The sequence below is a fragment of the Oryzias melastigma genome, linkage group LG9, assembly GCF_002922805.2.
Source record: "Oryzias melastigma strain HK-1 linkage group LG9, ASM292280v2, whole genome shotgun sequence".
Taxonomy (NCBI): Eukaryota; Metazoa; Chordata; class Actinopteri; order Beloniformes; family Adrianichthyidae; genus Oryzias; species Oryzias melastigma.
The window spans coordinates 31,421,297-31,444,056 of record NC_050520.1 but is presented as its reverse complement, the minus strand read 5'-3'; the positions used below and the strand labels follow the sequence as shown (position 1 = coordinate 31,444,056).

At 37.7% G+C, this 22,760-nt stretch overlaps 1 protein-coding gene across 1 annotated transcript in view; it reads right to left on the bottom strand.

The window, feature by feature from the left end:
- Positions 1 to 22,760, bottom strand: part of slc4a5a (solute carrier family 4 member 5a) — a 52,257-nt gene that overhangs the window by 13,504 nt on the left and 15,993 nt on the right. Inside the window, exons 4-14 of the mRNA XM_024276201.2 lie at positions 20,616 to 20,745; positions 18,947 to 19,107; positions 17,271 to 17,423; positions 16,671 to 16,784; positions 13,673 to 13,728; positions 9,195 to 9,352; positions 9,020 to 9,107; positions 6,674 to 6,828; positions 6,269 to 6,397; positions 4,354 to 4,528; positions 538 to 671 (exon numbers count right to left, since the gene is read on the bottom strand). Coding sequence (XP_024131969.1) covers positions 538 to 671; positions 4,354 to 4,528; positions 6,269 to 6,397; positions 6,674 to 6,828; positions 9,020 to 9,107; positions 9,195 to 9,352; positions 13,673 to 13,728; positions 16,671 to 16,784; positions 17,271 to 17,423; positions 18,947 to 19,107; positions 20,616 to 20,745 — 1,453 coding nt within the window. The remainder of the gene's footprint in view (positions 1 to 537; positions 672 to 4,353; positions 4,529 to 6,268; positions 6,398 to 6,673; positions 6,829 to 9,019; positions 9,108 to 9,194; positions 9,353 to 13,672; positions 13,729 to 16,670; positions 16,785 to 17,270; positions 17,424 to 18,946; positions 19,108 to 20,615; positions 20,746 to 22,760) is intronic.

Genomic DNA, 22,760 nt, shown 5'->3' with positions numbered 1-22,760 from the left:
ATACATTTTAAAAGCTTTGCATCAAATCAGGCTTTTAAAAACTAACTTGAGCTTCATTTGAATAAATCCACTCTTGAGAAATTTTGTGTAATTAAAACGTACACATTCTTGGCTCAAATGTATTTTTAAATGTAATAATAAAATTGTGTAGAAAGTGTTGATATGTAAAATATCTTTTTTTGTGCAAAACAGTTTCGCATCTGCTTCAGATAATAATGTAATGCTGTAAACATGCATGCATTCTTGTCTGGTATTTTTGCTTAAGCTGCCTCATGGTGGCGCCATACACATGAATAAAGAAACTATCAGTCCTAAAGAACTGGATTTGACAGGAACAGCAGGAGGATTGTACACTCAGGAAAATGTAAAACATTTTAAATGTTACTTCCCTACTTGATAAGATGCTGTAAGATGTAATCTTTGGATTTTAGATCACTGATGTAATGATTAGAAGAACAGTCAGAACGTTTTTTTGTTCCTTTTTAACTCTACAGGGTTCATATCTGCTGCAGCAGAAGAGCAGGTGTAGAAACTCACTTGCTGAATTCAAACAGGAGCTTTTCAAAGATGAGGATGGGTCCAGTGGAGCTGAGGATGATGAGGGGCTGACCGCCGAAGAAGCAGAAGACAGAACCAGCCAAGGCTGTTCCAAGGAAGCTCTCCATCACACCCTGTTAGAGAGACAACCTTTCCAGGTGAGTCGCCAAACCAAAAGGACACGAAGCTGAAAATCTTTAGAGACAAAACGCTGCTGTGAGCTGGATTCATTTAGATCAGAAAATCTACCATCAAAGAGAGGAAGAGTTGCTTTGTCTGAATGCCAAATGGTCACAAAGGAGATCATGGTTTGTGCTCGGCCAGTATTCTATGACGCTTTCATATATTATAAGTGTCAAAGTCAAGGCCTGAGGGCCGGATCCGGCCCTCCGGGTAATTATGTCCGGCCATCGAGATCATTTTATTGTTTAGTCATTAATGTCCCGATGTTATTTTGTCCTTATTTATAACATGTATAATTTTGACAAAATATATTTTGTTATTTTAAGGTTTAAGTTGATTTATTATGGAATAATATTCCTGCCTTTTTATTATTCGTAATTATGTTAAAATGTTAGGGTTTTAAAGTTTTAAAAATTAGCACTCTGCTAGATTTTTTGACTATTTTGGCTTACTAAGATTTTTTAGGCTATTTTGGAATTTAGCAAATATTTCAGCTACATGCTAGCTATTTTGGCTAATTTGGTCTTTTTTCATTTTTTTAGGCTATTTTGGACTCTACCTAATATATCAGCTAAATGCTAGCTGATTTGGCTAATTAATTTTTTTAAAACGTTTTTTAGGCTGTTTTGGAGTTATATTATATATTATATATATTTACATGCTAGCTGTTGTGGCTAATCTAAGTTTTGTGTGTGTGTTTTAGGCTAATTTGGCATTAAGCCAATATTTTAGCTCGGTATCAGTGTCAGCTTTTTTAGCTATCAATTTCAGCACCTTCAACTATCAGCACTAGCAGCTTTAGCAACCAAATTCAGTTTACAGCATCCATGCTAGCATTATCGCATGTAATCCTATATATTTAGTTTATAATTATGGTGAAAAAGTTACAGTTTTAAAAATATTGTTTTGGGGGGTTCAATAAATGATTATCCAGTAAGAGCCACGACCTAAGGTGTGTTTTGGATTTTGGCCCCTTGTGTGATTAAGTTTGACACGCCTGATATATTGGAATAGAGCTGTGAAAGGAGAAGCCTGGATTTGCCAGATTTGAACCGCTTTGACATTTTGCTCCAATGCTCTTCCAACTGTAGTTACATGTGGTAGTTTCAGGTAATGACAGGAAGAACTTGTGTTCCGCACATCCTTAGTGTAGCTTAAGGCGAAACAGTTTTTTTTTAAAAAAGCTTAAAACCTGCAAGAAAAAGTTCCTAAGTTGTGGATCAGGCAGGAGATATAAAATGACATCTGAAGATTTCCCAATACAAGTCAGCCGCGTCCAAAATCTGATACAGAAGTGGAAAATGATTGGTTTGTTGATGGCAATCTGAGATCAAATGAATTTAAGCCACTACTGAGCGAAAAGGCTCAGGACCAAACCAAAACCCATCTGTTTCGGCTGAAACACGGGCTTCACGCAAACAGGTGGCTAAATTCTGAGGGATACTCAACAAAAATGAGCAGCATGGTTGGCCATGGAGGGGATTACGACCGGGATTCCTCCTAAATCTCTTATACAGGGATTTGAAGATTGGACTTGAGGTTTGAGGATTGTTTGCTTTCACTGCTCAATAGTAAACAAACAATGCATTTCAGCCTTTTCTTGCCTTTATTTTAATGTTGTGTGTCTGTAGACACAGCTAAAATTTTCCTATTCCACCTAAATGTATCATTACAGCTCAACCAAAGGATTACGTGATCAAAGAACGACTATTTTAATAGAATCTCGTAAAATAAAGATTCTTTTCTGATCAGTTGAATATCAACAAATGAAGAAATTTGACATAAATATGTGATTTCAAACACAAGAGATCAGTATTATAAATACTCTATGGGTGAGCTGTACTGAGGGATTTCACAGGGGGTGCTGTTGACCAGTGTGTAGAAGGAAATCTGAGCAGGAGCAGCAGCACTTTATAAATGCCAGGAGAGAGGAGGCTGAATGTAGAGTCTAAATACTCATGTCAGGCAACACAGGTTACAGGTTTTATGAATGTTGTCAGGGAGAAAACAGTAATGAGAATAAATACAATGGAAAAGCATGGGGAAGTGTCCTCATCAACATGTAAAAGTCAATCATTTGATGTGAATGACTGAAATGAAGAATGACAGAAAACAAGCAGTAACAGAAAGATGAATGTGAATGTGATTCTTCACTAGATACTTCACATGGCATTTATCTGATAGGGGACATATATATATATATATATATATATATATATATCTATAGACAGATAAATATACATATATATATTTATAAAGAAAATTACCTCTTAATGCATGAATTTATTTTCAGCTATAGAAATGGGGAAAAAAAAGTGTTTTAAAGAATAACCAAACCCTAAATAACATTTTTTTTGCAGTTGACTTCTATAAATGGGGTTTTAAAAGTGTTGTCTGTTGGTCATTGCCACATTTTTGACAAATTAAAATAAACGTGTTTAATTCTCAAAAAAAATTTTTCAAAAACCGTCTGTGTGCTGCCCCTTACAGGTTGAATTGAAGTATTACAGTTGAATTTTCCGATTGGTTAAACCATGTAAGTTTTCAGAAGTCCCACATCATGATCTGCAGCTCCAGTAATGATAACAGTCCAGCCCCCAAGCCCCGCCCCTCTGACTGGATTTCTACATTTCAGCTGTGGGTGGAGTCAGCCTCCAACTTCTCTATTTGGTTACCCTTTAAGTAAATATTACATTTAGGTAATTTTAGGTCTGAAGTGGTTTTTCGCCTTTTTTTTTGTTCTATTTTAATTTTTTTGTCCACAAGAAAACTTATACAATAGGGAAAGGGGACACAATGAAGAAAAGCATATTTTTTGCCCCTGTTACATGTATACATTCAACAAAAAGGTAGAAAGTACATCCAAAACTATGTGCACATTGTTACTCAAAAATAACTTGCAGTAAATAAGCATAAAAAACGGTTGAGAATAACTTCAATAAACATAACATCATAACATCACTTAATTTCAATGCAGCCACCTCCTTTCTCAATCATGTGACGATCAGGGGACTCTCATTTGTCCAGTATAGTCGCTTAAAAGAAAATAAACAAACGTGGGCTTCTTCAGACAAATGAACATTTGTGTTATCCTAGGCATGTTTACATCAAAAGTTGGGTAATCTGCTCCGCTTAATTCTGATGCATCCACTTGTGGAAAAATCGGCATCTGGCTCAAAACCTGAAATCCAATTTTGCTTGCCATTTTTATTACACTACTACTGTTAGATTGTGAGGGGCTGTAAGCTAGCAGGAGAGAGTGTAAACAAATGGATGATTGGAAGTGGGGGCAGGCTTACTTTGCACCAAATGTCCCGCCCATAACTCAAAGACAAATTTCTAATGAACTACTGCCACTCTGCAGAAACAATGTCCTAGAAAATGACTTAATTTTATTGGATTTTGGCCAAAAACGGTATAATCAAAATTAAAAAACCTCTAGGAACACTTACAGTAAATCAAAAGACGATCGGTGTGAGACTTTAAACCCTTTCATTGATTTTGAAACCTTCAACGCAAACCATTTTTGGATCACTTTTAATTCTGAAACTGTTAAAACCACTCCTTAATATTTGCAGGGTGACATGCCTACACACCAACTGAAAGAGCTGAAAATCCTGGCTCCCCCCTTACCTGGTAGTTGTCAGTAGCATCACCGAGGAGGCCTCCGAAGGTGATGGCATTGGTGATGCAACCCAAGTAGATGAAGAGCACAGCGGAGATGGACTGAATGTGGAAGCCTTCGTAGAAATCACTTAGCAGCCACGGCAATTTTCTCTTTATGTCCAGGTACAGACCTCCACAGAAACTGTCAGACACCAACACACCGTTAGGATGCTTCCCACAATGCTCCTCCGCATCTCAGCTGTTCCATTTGACACACAGTAGAATGCTATAGCATGTCATATATTGTGGTTTATTTGAAGTGTCTAGAAATCTGATGTCATGACACAGTGAAGGATACCAACGCATCAGAAAGTGAACATCAAGACATTTTAGGTAATTTGTAGCAAAAGTTTTTTTAATCCTTCTCACTACCAGTGAAGAAAAAAAGTGTTTCGTAAAAATAGTTTAATAGGCTTCAAAAACTACAATTCCCAGAGTTAGTATTACTGAAAATCCCCAAATGTCATCTGTAGATACCAGAAGGAGATACTTTTAGTAGTATACAGGTTTAGAAATGTCCTCTACTGTGGATACATTTGCATTGCTGGTAGTCAGGAGACTCTGTTCAGATTTTCTGTTTTATTCCCTCTAGATCAGGGCTCTACAACCCGAGGCTCCGGAGCCACCTGTGGTTCTTTCATCCCTCCATTGTGGCTCTTTGGCTTTGAAGAAAAAAGCTACAGATTTGAATAAATAATAGGTTTGTAGTTTTGGTTCATTTTTTTTAAAGTTAATTAAGTTTTGTTATTCGTTTTTTCAGATAAATCAGGAAAAATGATGGTACAAGATTTACTCTGAAATAAGCAAAAAGTAGGACTACACATTTTTAATTTTCTGCTGGAGAACATCAGGGGTCTCAAACTCCATTTATCTTGGGTCCACTGAAGGCAGAGTCTGGCTCAGGCTGGGCTGTACGGCATTCAATAATTGCCAAAAATATGTTTTTGCATCCGCTGTCTATATCTTTGGTCCGTTGTCTATGTCTACTGAACAAGTTTATTGAACATTTGTTCATGTCTATGTACTACTAAGCAATATCTGTGAAACAACAGAAGCTAACTTTTGCTAAGGACTTTTCTGATGACCAGATCCAACGACAATAGCAAATGCAAAGTTTTAAGCATAAAGCTGAAACATCACAAAGCAAATACAAAGCTATCTTCAAAGAAGCGTAGACATGCAGAAGATATTGCTTAGTAGTACATAGAAAACAAAAAAACATTTTTGGCACAAATGGAACCTCATACATCACTGGCAGCACGTGTTGAGAAAATTACACACAACTAGTCACTTTCTATAAAAAAAAAAGGGTAAGGAACTCATTAATGTGGTCTGGGCAGCGGGGTCCGGTTTTCTACCCTAAAGGTTTCCCTGCTTCAAGCCCAGTCAAAGTCACACCCCCTACAGCTATACCCTACCATGATTGGTTGGTTTGTCAGCTCCATTCACAGCACTGTGAAAGGGTCATTCATACAAAACTTAAACTTTCATATTAAGGTAGAGGCCGCAAGATATCGACTTGGGTGCCGCAAATGGCACGAGGGCCGCCAGATTGAGACCCCTGCTCTAGGTGATGTAGACTACCACTTTCTGGATGGCGACAACGATTCCACCCCAACCATCCCGTTCCAGTTTGCTATGGACCTACAGCGGATGGGGGCCCTTAAGAGGTATGGGTTGGTACTTTTTAACAGATCCATTTTACAATGGAAACGCTCAAAATACCAGATCGAACCGGACTGTACCATACCGTACCGCTCAGTGGAAACGAGCTTTGTTCTGTTAGAAACTGGACCAAATGTCTCTTTGAGCGTGAAAGGTTCCAGACCCCAGATCTAGATGGAACATGGTCTCAGCTTGACATGAGGTTTGGAGGACCCACCGTCCAGTGAAGGCCAGTTCCTCTCCAAGCTCATGCTGAGCTGGCATTTCTTCATCCTCAGAGAGACCTCCGCCTCCTCCAGCTGTCCCGTTCATTAGTCCCACTTCATTTAGGGAAAACACAGATTTCCTGCAGAAAAAAACACACACACACACACCACCATGTGAGAGGCAGCTCATGCTTGTAAACTTTTACTAACACAAACAGAAGCCCAATTACAAGCATCCCTGAGCTTCTTGTGTTTTATTTTCACTCAGGGATGGATTTATGCCTTTAATAAAATTATAATTTTGACAATTTTATTATTATTTAGTGAACAATCAGGATTGTGGCATATTTACTGCTCAATGTGCTGCATTACTGATAACTACTTGACTTTGTGTGAAGTTAGAAATGCATTGTGACCTTTTTTCGGCAGAGGGGACTTTCTTTGGCGGTTCGATGCGGATTTTGGGATCCCATTCTCCAGGTGGAAGCACAATCACTTCATCTAGAAACTCGTCTATCCCGGCAATGAGGTCCTCCCGGTCCCTGGCTTTGTAGGCTACATCACTGAAGAGCTGAGAAGGCAGATAAAGGACGAGAAGTTTGCTATCTTTTATGTCTCATATCATGCCTGGTGAAAAACAACACAAACAGCAACAATAAAACAACAAAAGTCTCCTCAAAACTTTTAAATGAAAAGCAGCAGGAATCCACAGCATGAGGAAGAAAAACATTTTTCCAAGAACGCTTTGTGATTCCTGTATTGATTTTCTTCCTTTCAGCGAGACAACAACAGACCCAACTTCATTTTGCTTTGTAGATTCATCACTGAATGGATCTCAACCTGTTTTTTAGTCTGAAAATGCTGCAAAAAACTCAGTTAAAATGTGAGGTTTACAAAACTGCCTTACAATTTTAAATATCATATCAAATGTGAAAGAAACCGAAGTAAGGAAAGGTCTAACAAAGACTTTACAATGCATAATCTTTAATTTAGAGCAGCTAGTGCAGGTGTGAACTTAGTAAACATTTTGCTTTTTGATGGACAATTAGCAGCAAAACATTGAAGATGCATGTCTTTAACATATATATATATATATATACATATATAGTCTACATATAGTCTTGTTCCATATCTGCTTCCTGTTCCTGGTCCCACCTGCTTCTATTTTGCAGTAATTGCAGCATTTCTTTTGTTATTGATTTTTCCCTGAGTCCGTTTGTGCAGCTTCATGGCTTGAGCTGCTTGTTGCCAGGTCTTCCAGTCATTTGTCCTTCTCTTTTGTCTTGTTCTGGTTTGTCACACTTTGTCCCGTTCTATAATTGAGTTAATGCCAGTTTCTGCTTTGTTTGTTTTAGGTTTTAGACAATTTGCTTCAATTTCTTTAAAAAAAAACAAACAAAAAAACAGTTTTTATACATTAATCTGCCCAGTCTCCTGTATGTGGGTCCTCTTAAACCACCAGTACTGAAACAATTGACTCACACTTAAAGGTATTAGTCACTAAATAGGAGCTTGACAGAAGTACAAAAAGAAAGTGTTATAGTTCCACTCCCATCATCTTTTGATCTATTGTCAAAGTGTTTCCAGAGGTATTTTAATTATGATTGTGATATTTTAAATCTAAATCAGGTGTCATCAACTGGTGTGACACCTTGTGTGGTCCCTCAAGGACCACACAAGGTGCCTGCAGGTCTCTTCTAAAAATAACACAACTTACTTGTGAGCTGTGTTTAAAATTACATTTTCTTCTGTTGCTATTTTTTTATTACACTTGCTTTTACATGGATTTGATAAATTTAAATGTCTTAAAAATATGTTCATGACACATGAACTTTAGATAAGTTTAGGTGACTTCTGACCTACTCCAGTTCAAAGATCCTTAATTTGGTATAAAATGCTGCAGATTTGGTCATTAGTTCTAAATGTGATGAGATTTGGTCAGTGTAGATCTTTAAATGAAATTGTAGATACCAAAACTCAGAAACCCATCGACAAAAAAACATTTTTCAGTTCAGCAAAAACTTTAGTCTATTTTTGCTATTGACTGATAGGAAAGTTGTTCATGCCTGAGAAGATGAAAATTGTTTTTTGTTGAAATTTTGATTCAAGGTTGTGTTAATTCATTTTCTCAAATCTTGTTGCAATGTACTATTGCAATGACAATAAATGATTTGATTTAAGACAGAAAGGTCAAAGAGATTTTCTATATTGTCTTGACAAAATAGTTTATTCATTGTTATGGTAAATGCCAGTTATGTCGCTATATCACACAGTCTTAACCAGTGATAAAGCAGATAAAGATAAAATAAAAGAAGATTTATCTGCTATCAAGACAGATCAAAGCAAATTTAAACATATATTCTGGTAAACATTTTGTCTTTGTACCTTTTCTGGGTTTTATGCAAACAAATAAACTGATTCAAACCTGCCTTGTCATCCTAATTCTCCTAATGTCTCACATTTGGCTTAAAGCCGAATGATCCACTGGGGCGATTATTAAAATCACGCGCAGGAGAAAGCACATGTTCTGCCATTAACAAACCACGTGACTCATTATCCCAACAGACACCCTGATCCTCACTGATGTTCAATATTCAGCATCCCTTTGGAATAAAACTGATGAAAAGGATGAGTGGCGTTCTACCCTGCAAAACCGCACATTTCATCTATTAAAAGAAAATGACAGGGATGGGTTTCCTGGGACAATGACAGCAAAACGCCAAGTCATGGAAACATTTTAATCAAAGTTGTCATCCACTTACATCATCTACCATCAGTGTTGCTATAGCCCGTCCGATCTCATTATATGACTTGGCCTTTCCTTGGGGTCCCAGGAGAACAAACAGGAATCTGAAAAGAGGGTGAAACAAATTGTTCTGGAGGTGAGGGTATCAGCGGAGGCTCAGGCTGAGGGGGGCATCTCACAGGTGATCATACCTGGTGGGAACAGGAACCTCTGTCAGACCTCCCAGCGTTGTAGCTTGGGCCAGCCGGACGAAGGCCACGAAGGGTTTGTTGAGGAAATCCACTTCTCCCACTAAAACATTAGAGGCTTCCGCATCTCTGGGGATTTTCTTCATGAATTTATTTCTCAACTGCAGAAAAAAAGGAAGAAGAAAAACCACTGTCATGGTTATAGTTGATTAGAATGAGATTTATTGTTATGTGGAACCATTTTTTTCCACCAATTTATTATCTCTGCAATCTGTTTCTCTATTTTTTTCCTGTCCTTGTATCCTTGATAATGTTTAATATCAACATTTTTATTTTGCAGAATGCCAACAGCTTTTGGTGTTGGTGCTTTGGAATATATAACAGCATATTGAAACAACAGCATTCCAGGAAATTATTTATTTCCCCCGGGGTATTTCAGACAGCACTGTATGTACACTACTTTGATAGTTTTATTGAGCTCTGTGAGTGCATCGATCTCAGTGATGAATCTAAAATATGGAAAGATTTCATTATATCTACATTTTCAATTCAGTTTTAGACTCTTTTTCAAAAAAAAATATTTACTTTACAATAAAAAACATTACAGCATGTTTAAATAAAGTGCTTATCAATAAACTAGAGATATTTCTTGGTCATTTTTCTTTTCAAATCTTTTTTTTTTCCCCCAAAAAAGCAGCAGTGCCCCTCTTAATCCAGAGAGTTTTATATGTGAATTAATTATGGTTGTGATGTCATAGCAATTTTGAGAGGTCTGTTTTTTTATGAGTTGCAAGCGAAGTTGGGTGTTTTTGTCAATACGCTAACGGGCTAACATGTAGCTGTGTTGGACTTTGTTTTTACATGTTACTAACAAGGTTGGGAGTTCTAGTCATTAATGTTGTTTTAGCTGTATCAGTCAGGTTTTTATTTTTAATTTTTTTACATTAAGCAAACAAGAAAGGGACTTGCAGGCGTTGTAAGTATGCTAGTCCAGCTAACTCTTCTAAACCAGCGAATGAGTAGCAGTGTCGAACTGTGTTTTTTTTTTTTTTTTTTAACTAAACTACTAACAAGTTTTGGAGTCAGTGTGGTCACAGTAACATTTGTTTTGGCGGTACCAGTCTGTTTTTTTACAGGATAGAAACAAGGTTGGGAGCGACAAGTGTTGTAAATAAGCTAACGCTAGTAACAAATACTGTGTCACAAATAAGTTCAAGAGTTACTGTGAATGTAGTAAATAAAGTCGGAGGCTATGTTTGAATTCCCTTCGTACTCCCTAACTACTAAAAACTACAGTGTATTGTGCAGGACTTTTTAGTGCATTGGATTTTAAAAACAATTTGCACAATACTTTTTTTACATCACTGATTTCATAAAGTGAAAACCTAATAAATAAGAGCATTTTCATGAAAACTTCATTAAAAAATAAATTAAAATACATTTTAAACAAAAATTGTTCAAACACAATGCATTGTGGTCTATATTCACCAATCTAGTGAGCATCCATCTGCACAGTGGTTTTTTGCAGAAACTTTTGGAAAATTTCCAGGGCACTTAATTTTGCAATTGAAGATTGATGTGGAGGTGGGATCATATAAGTTTGCTTCTTTCCACTCCTTTTCAAGCAATCAATCAAGCTCTACTTGACTTTATTTAATAACTACTATATTGAATGAATCAAATGGGATTTAAGTGTGTCAGTTTTTTTTTAATAATGCATTTCAATTCTGTATGACTTTGACAAATCTGGGCGATTAATTTTTTTTGTGTGTGTGTTTTGTATCGTTTACAAATAAAGCTTGAAAAAAATCAGATAAATCAATCAGCAATTCGGAAAGCACTATAAAATGGGGAACACACTATATTTATGCATTTAACTGAGTACTGAAGGAATTCAGACACAGCCAGAGTGATCGGTGGACTTGTCTTTGACTGCTCTGTCTCACTTAAGCACCTTATAGTTTGGTGCGCCTCATATTCATTGGTATCCTAAAGTGCCAAGTATATGCCACATATATTTTCTCTTTGCTGTCTCCTTGTTTGTCATAATGTGGGGAATTAAAACTATTTAAAAGTAAAAAAGAAACATCTGGATTTATCAAAAACTAAAACTTTGGAGCAACAGACTACCGTTTTATTAAAATCGTTTTTAATGTCTTTATAATAATCTTTAGACATTTATTAAATATGCTTGTATTATGCCCATATCGTATACTTGTAGCAATTGTTTGAACCAGATGAGTCCAAATTGTTGCTGTGCACACAGACACACAAAATTCTGTGGTTAGTCTGTCCCAATTTTCTTGTTCCTCTTAGATTATGGGAATTTTTTTCTACTATAAATAATTTTTGGATATCATTTGACAATAAGTAGTTATATGCTTGATATTAGTACAGTGTTAGTAGTTTTGACTGCATAAAAAGTTGATTAGTATGCTCTATGTATCCTACTTTGTGATACTTTTCTAAAGAACACCGTGTGCTTATTTGTGATGTTTGTTATTGAAAAACTTTTAGATTCACCATTACTTGAAAAATTCGACTGTAATGTGGACTCAAACACATTGAATAGTGGGTAATATCTGTTGATAAATTGCTGTGAGACTGACAGTTTTGTAGCATTTTTCTTCCTTTGACTTTCTGTGTGGAGTTGTGTGTTTTGTCTGAAGAATGTGTGAGGTACACACATTTACACAACTCAGTCTTATAAACTAACAAGTGAACGTAAACGACAGCATTTGCAGTTGTGACTGAGAGAACGGTGGCAGGCTAACCTGACCTGTGTGGCTGCATATTGAGGTGTGGCTGATAATTGAAGTGAAGCATCAAAACACTCAATAATGGAAAGCTTTGTCAATAATTTGCTGCCTGGATCTGCGACTACATGTGAGAGCAAAACACGAGGACTGGACTATTAGATCAGATCTGAGTTCTGCCAGTGCCAGCTCGATACGGGTACAAAGTGGCACGCACAAGAGAACACAGTAACCAGCTATCACTAGGTCAGTGCAGCATGGGAACTCATGCAGCTCTTTACTGTAAAACCGTCCAGACAGTTACTCATAACTGGAGTCCTTGGAACTGCGAACCCACTATTAACCCCGCACAACAAACAGTTTTCATCATAGATGTTTTAAAACAAACACACGACTGTGTTACTCATACAATAGTCTTCCTAGTTTGTGACCCTTTTGCTGCAAAACTCAGCACAGAATCCGCTTGCAACAACCTCTGTTTGTGTGCCGGATTTTAACCACATAGCTGCACTGGCGCACCTAATGAGTGAGTTGTGTGTTTTTCTATCAGCTGTTTTCACCTTGAGGCATTAATAAAGTACTGACAAAGTTTAGCAATGAGGCTTCCACCACTTTAGAGACTTATCAATTAAACTCTATGCGGCTTTACGGGGACATGAGATTTTAATCGCTTCAATAAAAGGGAGCAACAAAGTGGAAAATGAGTGTGTGCTGGAGATTTGTCTTTCACACAGAAAAAAAGACACTATGACAGAAACAAGACTGAAGCCATTATAAGGAGTCAGCCGAAATTACAGCAAAGCCTCACAAGCATCTAACACATTTATTCGAAGTATATTAAATGTTATGATCAATTTAACCCTTTGATGTTCTTGCTCTTTTGGAGCTTTTGTTAGCTTCCAATTTGATCTAATAATTTGTCTTAAAAACTGTTTTAAGTAGCAATAATTGATAATGACCCCAGCTTTTTTTTTACTAATAATTTTTATTATATTAAACAATAATTCAACAATGAACCTGAATCTAACTAGAAAACTCGATTCACTGAATTGTTATTTTTTAATGTCAAAGATTAACATCAAACCCTTTTAACTTTATAAAACGACAATCAAACATATATAGACTATATATATATATATATATATAGTTAATGGTGTATACTTGTATAGCGCTTTCTACCCTCCTTCGAGGGCCCAAAGCGCTTCACAGTCACAGACCCATTCACCCATTCACACACACATTCACACACTGGTGGTGGCTCCGCTGCCGAACACTGGCGCCAACCTTCCACCAGAGGCAATTCGGGGTTAGCCCAAGGACACTTCGAAACATGGGCGGGCAAGGTGGGAGTTAAATCCGCTCGCTTCCAATCAGGAGTCGACAGCCCTATATATATATATATATATATATAAATCCTCAAACAAAGCAATGACAAGGTCAAAACGATGTAAAAATGTCAAAAAAAAACAGACAAAGCTCCACTCAAAGCTCCAAGGATTTATTCCAATGAGGATCACTATTATGTTTCGTAAATCTTGTAGTTATTCTTTAGCCAACAATTTTAAAGCTAAAAACTTTTTTGAATGAAACTATGTAAATAGCCGATGTGATTGGCAAAGTGACCAGTGAGTTCATAGACGACTGATGGTCAAAAGAAGATTTGTAAAGGTTTATGTCATGATGTACCATGAACTATTGCGTAGAATAAGACAGAGGAAGACTTACTTGGTCTGGGCTTGGAGCATCTGCTATGTCGTTCATGCTGCGACTCTGAGCGTGACCTGCAAGGCAACACACTTTATAAGACCTGTTGTCTGCACATTTTACATCATATATGTATATATTTTTTTACCACATTTGATTACGTTGATGTCTTTGACAGAGTTGGAATATAGTTATGCCCGTCTTACATACGCCGGCAGGACTGTTTTATACATTAAAGTGAAAACAGAGTATACATATTATATATACATATTATATATATATATATATATATATATATATATATATATATATATATATATATATACACATATCTTAAGGCGCGTGTTTTCAGGTTTTTTTAATGTAAAATCAACAGAAAGGACGCAAAAATATCATGTGCTGTAAAAAAAGCGAGAATGCGCTAAGCCCAGGTTCTCGAATGCGCTTTTAGCCCTTGTAGAGCACACTGGACAAACAAGGAGGGGCTTCTTATATATATATATATATATATATATATGTATAAATATAAATACATATACTTATTTATATAGATACATTTATATGTGTGTGTGTATATATTTACACATATATACATATATACATATACATATATATTTATATAAAAATATACACATATGTATATATATATGCATATATACATACATAAACATGTATTTACACATACATATATATATATATATATATATATATATATATGTATATATATATGTTTTTACTAGGGCTGTCAGATTTGTCGCGTTAATTAGGCGTTAATTTGACATGTGCGTGACGGCGACAATTTTTTTGACGCATTAATCGCAGATTTTCTCATACGTGCCTTTCTACACCGCGCGCAGGCGTCCCTCATCGCGCTCTAACTCACCGGCTGCTCTCACTATATCACGGGCGGGTCTCCAACCACCGAGCTGCTAGCTAGAACCGGCCCGGCGCCAGGACGCGGAGAGCTCCTGCACCCTAACCCGGCTCCGGTTCGCGTCCAGTACCACGTCTGGTGGTACCGGCTAGCGTCCCGAGAGCTGCAGACCCCCGACGTTCCGAACAGCAAGCGCACCGGGTGACCTTTTAAATGTAGTTTAAACAACGCCAGTTATTTGTAGATGAAAAGATAAATCTCAGCTTTGAGTGTGTGGCCCTTCCCTCTTTCGCCGTGCAAAAATATGCAAAATATCCCAAAGTTCTGGAGGTTTAAGCGTGTTCCAGCCCCAGCATAGCTGTCTCTCTGCCAGCATATTCATCGTGAGCTCCGCTGGACAGGTCTCTGCATCGAGCTGCAGCCAGAGAACGCGGCGGCAGTAACAGACTGTCAAACTATCGACAGTGTATCCCACTTTTCTCAGTCTTTAAGGTTTTAAAAAGCAAAAGTTAATTGGAAATGATAAACCTCTATTTCATTTATTACTGTAGTTCAGCAGAGGAGGAAAAGATTTGGTCCTGACAAAAAGATGAACATGAAAGTGTTATGGAAATTTTATTTTTGATGTTTTTTATTTTATTTTACTGAACGTTGATTGAAGTTTTGAATTTAAAATGCCCTTCACTTGCACTTGGGCTTTTGTTAGGCATTTTATGTTACAGCCTTTTATTGTTAAGAAAGTTTATCTCAATACAATGTTACAAAATAAAGTAGTTGATGAAAACTATTAATTTTGCCATTCTTGTTTTCATAATTAATGTAGAACTGCTAAATTCCACGAAGTGGAAAAAAGGCGACATTTGAATTTGCAATTAATCGCGAGTTAACTATGGACAAAATGCAATTAATCGCGATTAAAACTTTTAATCGCCTGGCAGCTCTAGTTTTTACTAACAAATATCCACCCCCTACACTTGGTTGAAAGCTTGGTGCAAAACGTCAAATCATTCGAAATCAGATGACTCTTGCTCCAGGATTATTACTTCACGGCTCTATTCTGAGTCATGAAAGGCTTGGAGTAATATAATTCACCAAACTACAATTAATAATTTCTCCTCCATCGTTAATTTTAAAACTCTTGTCACTTCCTTGAAGTAAGAGGGACGTCATCCATACGTCACCACCAAATCTGAATCTCTGATTGGTCAAAGTTTAACACGTTTTACTTTCAACATGGGTTTTGAAAGTAGAGCCCAAAAACGGTCTTGAAAATCTACATAGCTACATGTAAGCATTAGAATTTGAAAAACGGAAGCCCAACATGCACATTTACACGTTTACATACACTTTTCATTGGAAGTGGTTGTGTGAACCCATGTTGCAGAGGGCGGTGTGAACGTAGTTGCAACAATGGCTAGACTTCTTGTTTCCCACTAAGCACGCTTCAAAAGAGAATTGGTCTTATATTTACATAGTAAAATCCACGGGGCCATTTACAAAATAATTAAAAGATTATTTTTTTTGTGTCTCGAAGTGCTTTTTTAAATTAACATTATTTGATAAAACCATTTATTTACATATTACTTAGATGAAATCTTTAAAAGAAGACAAAACAAATTCCTGTCCAGCTGCTCCATGAATCATGCAAAGAGCAATGTGAGCTGTTATAAATGTGAGCTGTGATAAAATTAAATTCTTTTTAAAAATCACACCCATCTGTGTGCTTTTTTTTTTAAACAAATGTACTTCTTCGAGAATCCCAGTTTGGTTCAAATAAATTGCTTTGAACTGGAAGACTTCATAAGTCAGTTAGAAATAACTCATTTTGTATTATCCTGAAACAGTGAATGGGTAGCTTCAACAAATCTGTGAGGTTAAGGAAATAGTATACACCAAGAAATTCCCTTTGATGTGGCAGATGGTGGCTCCCTGGAGTTCATCTTTCTTTACCGACTTTGTGAACTAAATACTTGAAGGGGGGAAATGATCCAAGAATCACAGTTTCCATGAAAGATTGTGGGTGTCAATCAGAGCTTTGAAAATCTGAGCTGAATAAAAACCCCTGAAGGTTTGGGGATTCAAATTAATAGTAACTGCTTTCAATAGAAATTAATCAAGCAGTTCATGATTTGAAACAACACTCACGCAGACGGCCGTAGTTAGCAGACTGATTTTTCATTTGAAGGTCTTCTGTGGATCGGTTGAAGTTGGCAGCTTGCCCCTGACCTGGCCCCGGGCCTCGAGACGGTACGTTTCGATCTGATAGGGAAGCAAGGAGAAAAACAGACAAACAGCAACAGAATAGTTGGAGGTGATGCCTGATGATTTATTAAGCACTAAGTGTCCTGCCTTGATGAGATGTGGAAATGCAACAGAGGTAATTAAGTCATGAAACATTAATGCATCTCCCGCGGAGGATATGAGCCCTGCTGACTGCGGGAGAGCGTGCAGTCGTTCACTAAGTCAACTAAGAACATGAATTCAGAATTTGTGAGAGGCCTTAAATTATGCACCAAACCAAGTTAAACCAACCACTTACAAATAAAATAGTTAAATTTCTTATTAAAACTTACTGGCTTGCAATATGTTTAGCATCATTATTCAGAACAAGCAATAAAATAAAATAGTCTCTAACATTTTTGAAGGTGCTAGATGTATTTCTCAGCATTGGTGTAGTCATATTTTGATCACTCTTTCTTCAAACAGAACACAATGACCCTTGATGGTAAATGAAGGAATACTCACTGCCAGAAGAACCAGACTTGCCCATGTCTGCCAGTGAGCGGTGAATTGGTTTCTTGGTCTGATGTCGATGCTTTCTCAGCAGTACAAAATTGATCTTGTCTCTGAGGTCAGGAGATATCATGCCTTCCTCTATCTGTCTTTCAATTATGTCATCTGCAAGTAAACACATGCATTTCACATACATTCAGCTGTCATGAGAGCCTGCTGCCATGTGGAAAGCTTTCCTTTATTTTGCTTTGAGATGTTTCTTCATCAATGTCTTGGTCACAACTGCCCTTACAGGTGGATGCGGGCTGTCTGAGGGCAAAAAATTGGCAAATCTGTACCGTAGGTGAGACGCAGGCTGAAATCTGTGCACTGCTCAGGGAGCATCCTATGGGGTCCTTCTTCCTTTTCTAATACATTTACGGCAGGCTGTTCACTGGCAAGTGTGATGTTGCTACCCCAACTTGGTGAAAAAAATAAATAACCCTAACTAAATTCTGAAAAACAGACAAGTTCTGCGGAGAAACTGAAGGACAGCACACAATACCATAGCATTTAGAAGGCACAAAGGATGACGCACAAAATGAAAAAGTAGAAATCCTTAAGTCATCAAGAAGCATGAACAAAACCTGTCTTGTGACCCTGTAAAGTACATGACAAACTCTTTCCTGCTCCCTATAATCACAAAGCCTGATGTCAAGCTTGTGAACAATATACAAACAAGCAACAACACCACAATGACCCAACCTCACCTATTCTCTACATTCTATGGGGTTCCTACAGACACTTATGGATCTGTCAGGACTGTGCTCCAGCTTCACCTTGCTGGTTAGTAATTCTCATCATCTGTGGCACCTTCTATATATTCTGCCTCTGACTGGTCAGAGTCTAAGTCAGCGTCCTTACCTCTAGCCGTGCTCCTGTGATATCCCGATTTTTTTTACCTGTTTTTTGGACCTGATCTGAGTTAGTTTTGCCCTGGACCTGTTTATTGAACTTATCCTCTGTATTCTGGACCTTTTGTGTCTCTGCCTTTTGGAGCTACATACATTCTGCAATTCCATTTCTGAGGCTGCCATCTGCTGATTGGAGGACACTCTTAACATTTCCCTGTCAACTTGAGGCTTGCATTACCAGATGTATTAAAACCTTTAAATCCTGAGCGTTTCTTAGTATTTGGGGCTTCAGATGTATGTTACATTATCACCTGCACACCTGGTGCCCCAATCAGTAAGAAACCAATGCACTCACCTCACTAACAATAAAAGTGTGGCATAAGGACACCATGCAACACCTGTACGTCATAAGTGCGAGTTACTTAAATTATCCTTACAAATACTTCATGATGCACTTACCACACACAAAAATGGTGAGTTCCATTTTCATGACATCCCTTAAGGTGGCCACATGGACCTCATTGGAACTGCAAGATACACTTGCACTCCGTTGAGATGATGCGGCCACACCTCAGTACAGCCCTTCATGGGTCTGGACAACCTGAAAACCTACATCACCTGTCCAGGTCAGCCCCTTTATGAGTGTATGTGACTAAGACATTTTCTATTTGCTAAGATGCTTTAAAACAAAATCCATATTTGTGTGACCTCCACTGTAACTTGACAGTATAGCGGTACATTGAACCAGGTTGGTGAATTGATAAAACATCTGGCACAAAACAGTCAACAACTTACCGACTATTTGAGGCAGTGAGTAACCCTCCAGATCCAGAAGCACAATTCCTGTTTGAAGACATGTCCTGAGCTCAAAGAGACTGTGCAAGGACAGCGTGGACACATGGGGCTTGCTCCATCTCTCTCCTCCCTCCTCAACCTTCTCCTCAAACTTCACCCACCTAAAAGCACCAAAACACACACACACACACAGAAACACACACAAAACATGTCAAGAATACACACCTGACAAAAGCTCGGGCATTGGTTCAGCAAATTTTATTGACATTAACAATTTAAAAAAAGGAAATTTGTGGTTAAGACAAGACCTTGATTGATTTAATGGAAACAATAATGCAATTCAAATCATACAACTCACATATAATTACAAAAGTACTTTCTCATCAGCCTACTTTAGATAAATCTGGCACAAGCTCTACTTCCTCTCTGGCATGCAGGTGTTCATCGTCACTTGTCCCGTCATCAATTGATATGCACTGGGAGCCAATAGCTGAAATCAGTGTCTGGGTCTCTTCAACTGGTCCAAGTTGTTTCTCCGGCCTTCCGCCGCCTCGTTCTCCTTCCAACTCATCGCGGTTCTGCCTTAAACCACCTGGACCTCCTTTGGCTTTGGCCCAAGGTCATCATTAGCAAGCAATATTTCTCCAGCCCAGAGCCCAACCGCCAAAAGAGCTCTTATTTTCATGCTAAGTTAAATTATCCACAAATGTCTTCACAATTAAATCTTTCAATCACGCTTTCAAGTTCTCTCCTTATGGAAATATTATTTATGCACATGTGAGTAGGTATGTAGGGGTTACTGTGTTTTAAAGTTTTAATGTACAAAGTGGGGTTACTATTTTCTCTTCTTGAGATGTATATCACTGCTTGCCCATATGTTGAAGTGTCTTTTGGCAGGACAATGAACCCTACATAGATGATTAACGGTTACAGGTTGGATGTAACAACCTCCCATAACCAGTCACTGGCTCCTTCCATCCAAAGCCAAGTCAGGAACAGGGAAAAAAAACATGTAAACCGTGGCATAAAAGGTCTGAAAATAACGCACAAATGGTTCAGTTTGAATCGGGGAAATCTCCTTCTGCTTCAAAGGGATTTGAACCACTCAAGCCTCTTCTTAAGGGGTCTAACATCCGATGGTTCTTGACTGTGAATGTGGTTGCATCTCACCACTGTCTTAAGGGATGGTATGAACGTGGAGAACTAATTTTACATGCTATGCTGTCCAATGAAGACAAAGCCTCTAATTTTTTTGTCCCAACCTGGAGGGAACTTCTGTAAAGACGCCCCCTGATAGACTTAAACTTTAAATTTACAAGACGCAATTAAAACCAGTGAAGATGAACAGAAGAGCAAGGGCACTAAGGAATGGTGTCACAGATGGTTCCCTTTGCAATGTTGATGGAAAGAAGAGTCAATAGGGGTTGCTACACATCTGTGTAGGATCCAGTGCTTCTGTGAAGACAGTTTGAATTAATCTGATTCCTCCTGAGCCTACACTTAAATCCCCATGCAAACAGTAGAGCCACAATCCTCCCATTAGCTCCCAACTCCTGTTCACCAAGCTCCCAAAGCCAAATCAGGTCCAAACAAACTCCACCACGTCCAACGTGTCCCTAATCCAACCTCACAGCATAAAGGTAAGGCACATTCCCTGAAGACATTTCACCTGGCAGACTCCTTCCATTCCAGCTCATCTCCTTCTCGCTGTAGAGTGTCCATCTCAGTGAAGAGCGTTGGTGTGGGCATGTCATCTTCTTCACTCAGGATGTAGCGCAGCCGCTCTGCCGCTGGTGACACTGAATGGAATCAAATACAGTTTTTTTAATGCTTTAAACTACAATGTAATGTTATTATGTAACAAGTCCAAAGAAACATGTAAGATTTTCACAAAGGATCCCAGAAGTGTGATGTCACAATCAATCTATAGGGAAATAAAAGGGAAAGACAGACAATTTCAACACAACCTATGTCTATAGTTACTTGTATTAACCTTAAATATTAGAACAGACCTCCAGTGATTTCTACAATATTAACCCAGCCTTGCAATGACTGGCAAACTGTCCAGTGCACTCTGTTTTTGACCAAGAATAGCTGGGGAGGCCCCAGAACCCCTGTGACCCTGAACAGGAATAAGTGGGTATAGAAACAGGATGGGTGGACTTTTCAACCCATTCAATGTTGTACTATTTTACATGTGACCTGAGTAGGACTTCTGTGTTGGGGATTGATGACCTGCCAACTGGCCCAAACACCCCTGACCTATGGACAGAAATTATTTGACATGAAGTCCCTTTTTAAACCCACCGGTGATCAATGATATTGAAGCATTTTATTGACGTTGGCAACCATGAGTAAATGTAATGCCTAGGCTATATGTTTCATGTTAAGTTGCAAAATACATTGATCTGAAAAAGATGTAAAACAAATGTGTTGTGATTTTATGATTTTTGGTTTCATTTTACCAGCTCCATCTGACACTTTAGGGACCAATTGACATTTGAAAAAAATGTTTCTTTTGGATATTTTACATGTTTATTGTTGTTTTTATAGACAGAATTTTGTTGTAGGTTTGCCCATAACTGCATATCCTGTCAATGGTAATGATACATCATCACGCATTGATGTAGGAAGAAAGCAAATTGGCTATGGTCTGTTTGGCTTGTTTTGCCCATCCAGATGTAAAGAAATACATAGAATAAATAGAAAATAAAATTATCCTGTCGCTTTTGGACACAATTTATTGCAAAACCTAACTTGTATAAGCCATTATCCACACTCTGTGGTCTAGCCTGTAGCATAGCTGGAGGCCCTATGATGAAACACAAACTACCCTGGAATTGTCAAAAATTAGATCAGTGGTCATGACTCAAACTGTGACAAGTCTGCTTGGTTTTTATATTAAGACGGTCATGCACTCAATAACTCAATGCTAACAGTAGACTCAAAGGGGAACATGGTAGTGAACTGTAATGCAATTTAGAAATAAATCCTCCTGTGCAAAAGTTTTATGTTATGGAAATGTATGTTTTCAAAACTCATCAAAAGAGATCAGCTATACTGTTCCAGGTTATTGTGCTCATGAGGCCCGAACCCTGGGCTGATTGGTTCCCTATAGCGAAAAGGAATTATGGTGCCACCCCACCCGCGGACCCCCTCACTATACCGCCACTACTGTCCGGAATCAAAACAACCCATTTGCTTGGAATATGTTGCAACAAGCATTTATTTATTTTGATCCTCAAAACTTAATTAATAAGTAGGCTACTTATAATTAGAGCTGGGTTGAAAAAAAACGATTAATTGATCTGAATCGATTTAAGCTCAATAGATCAATAATCGATTCACAAAAAATATAAAATGATTTAGCACACAAAGCTAAAGTCCCCTAGCTTGATCCAAACATTTAATGAAATTCCAGATAGGACGACCTAAACATACATTGCTGACTAAATGAACATCTTTATTTACTCACAGGCATGAATTTTCTAAACTCTTTTAAGGAAATATTTTTAAAGTAACTATTTGTGGTCTAATGCATAATTTTATCTCTTTATACTATTGTCTTCTTCCTGAATAAGATGCACTTCTATTGTTACATTGCCACCTAGTGGCCAAACGTTCTCCAGGAGAAGCAGAACAATGTTTACAATGTTAATGATCTGAACATTTTTATTAGAACTTCTGCTTTAGAGAATCCATGTAACACTGTATGATATTAACAACCTCATTATTTTACTAATAAATGTTACAATATGTGAACTGTATAGGATTAATATAAATATATTCAAATTAAATATTAGATTTGTAATGT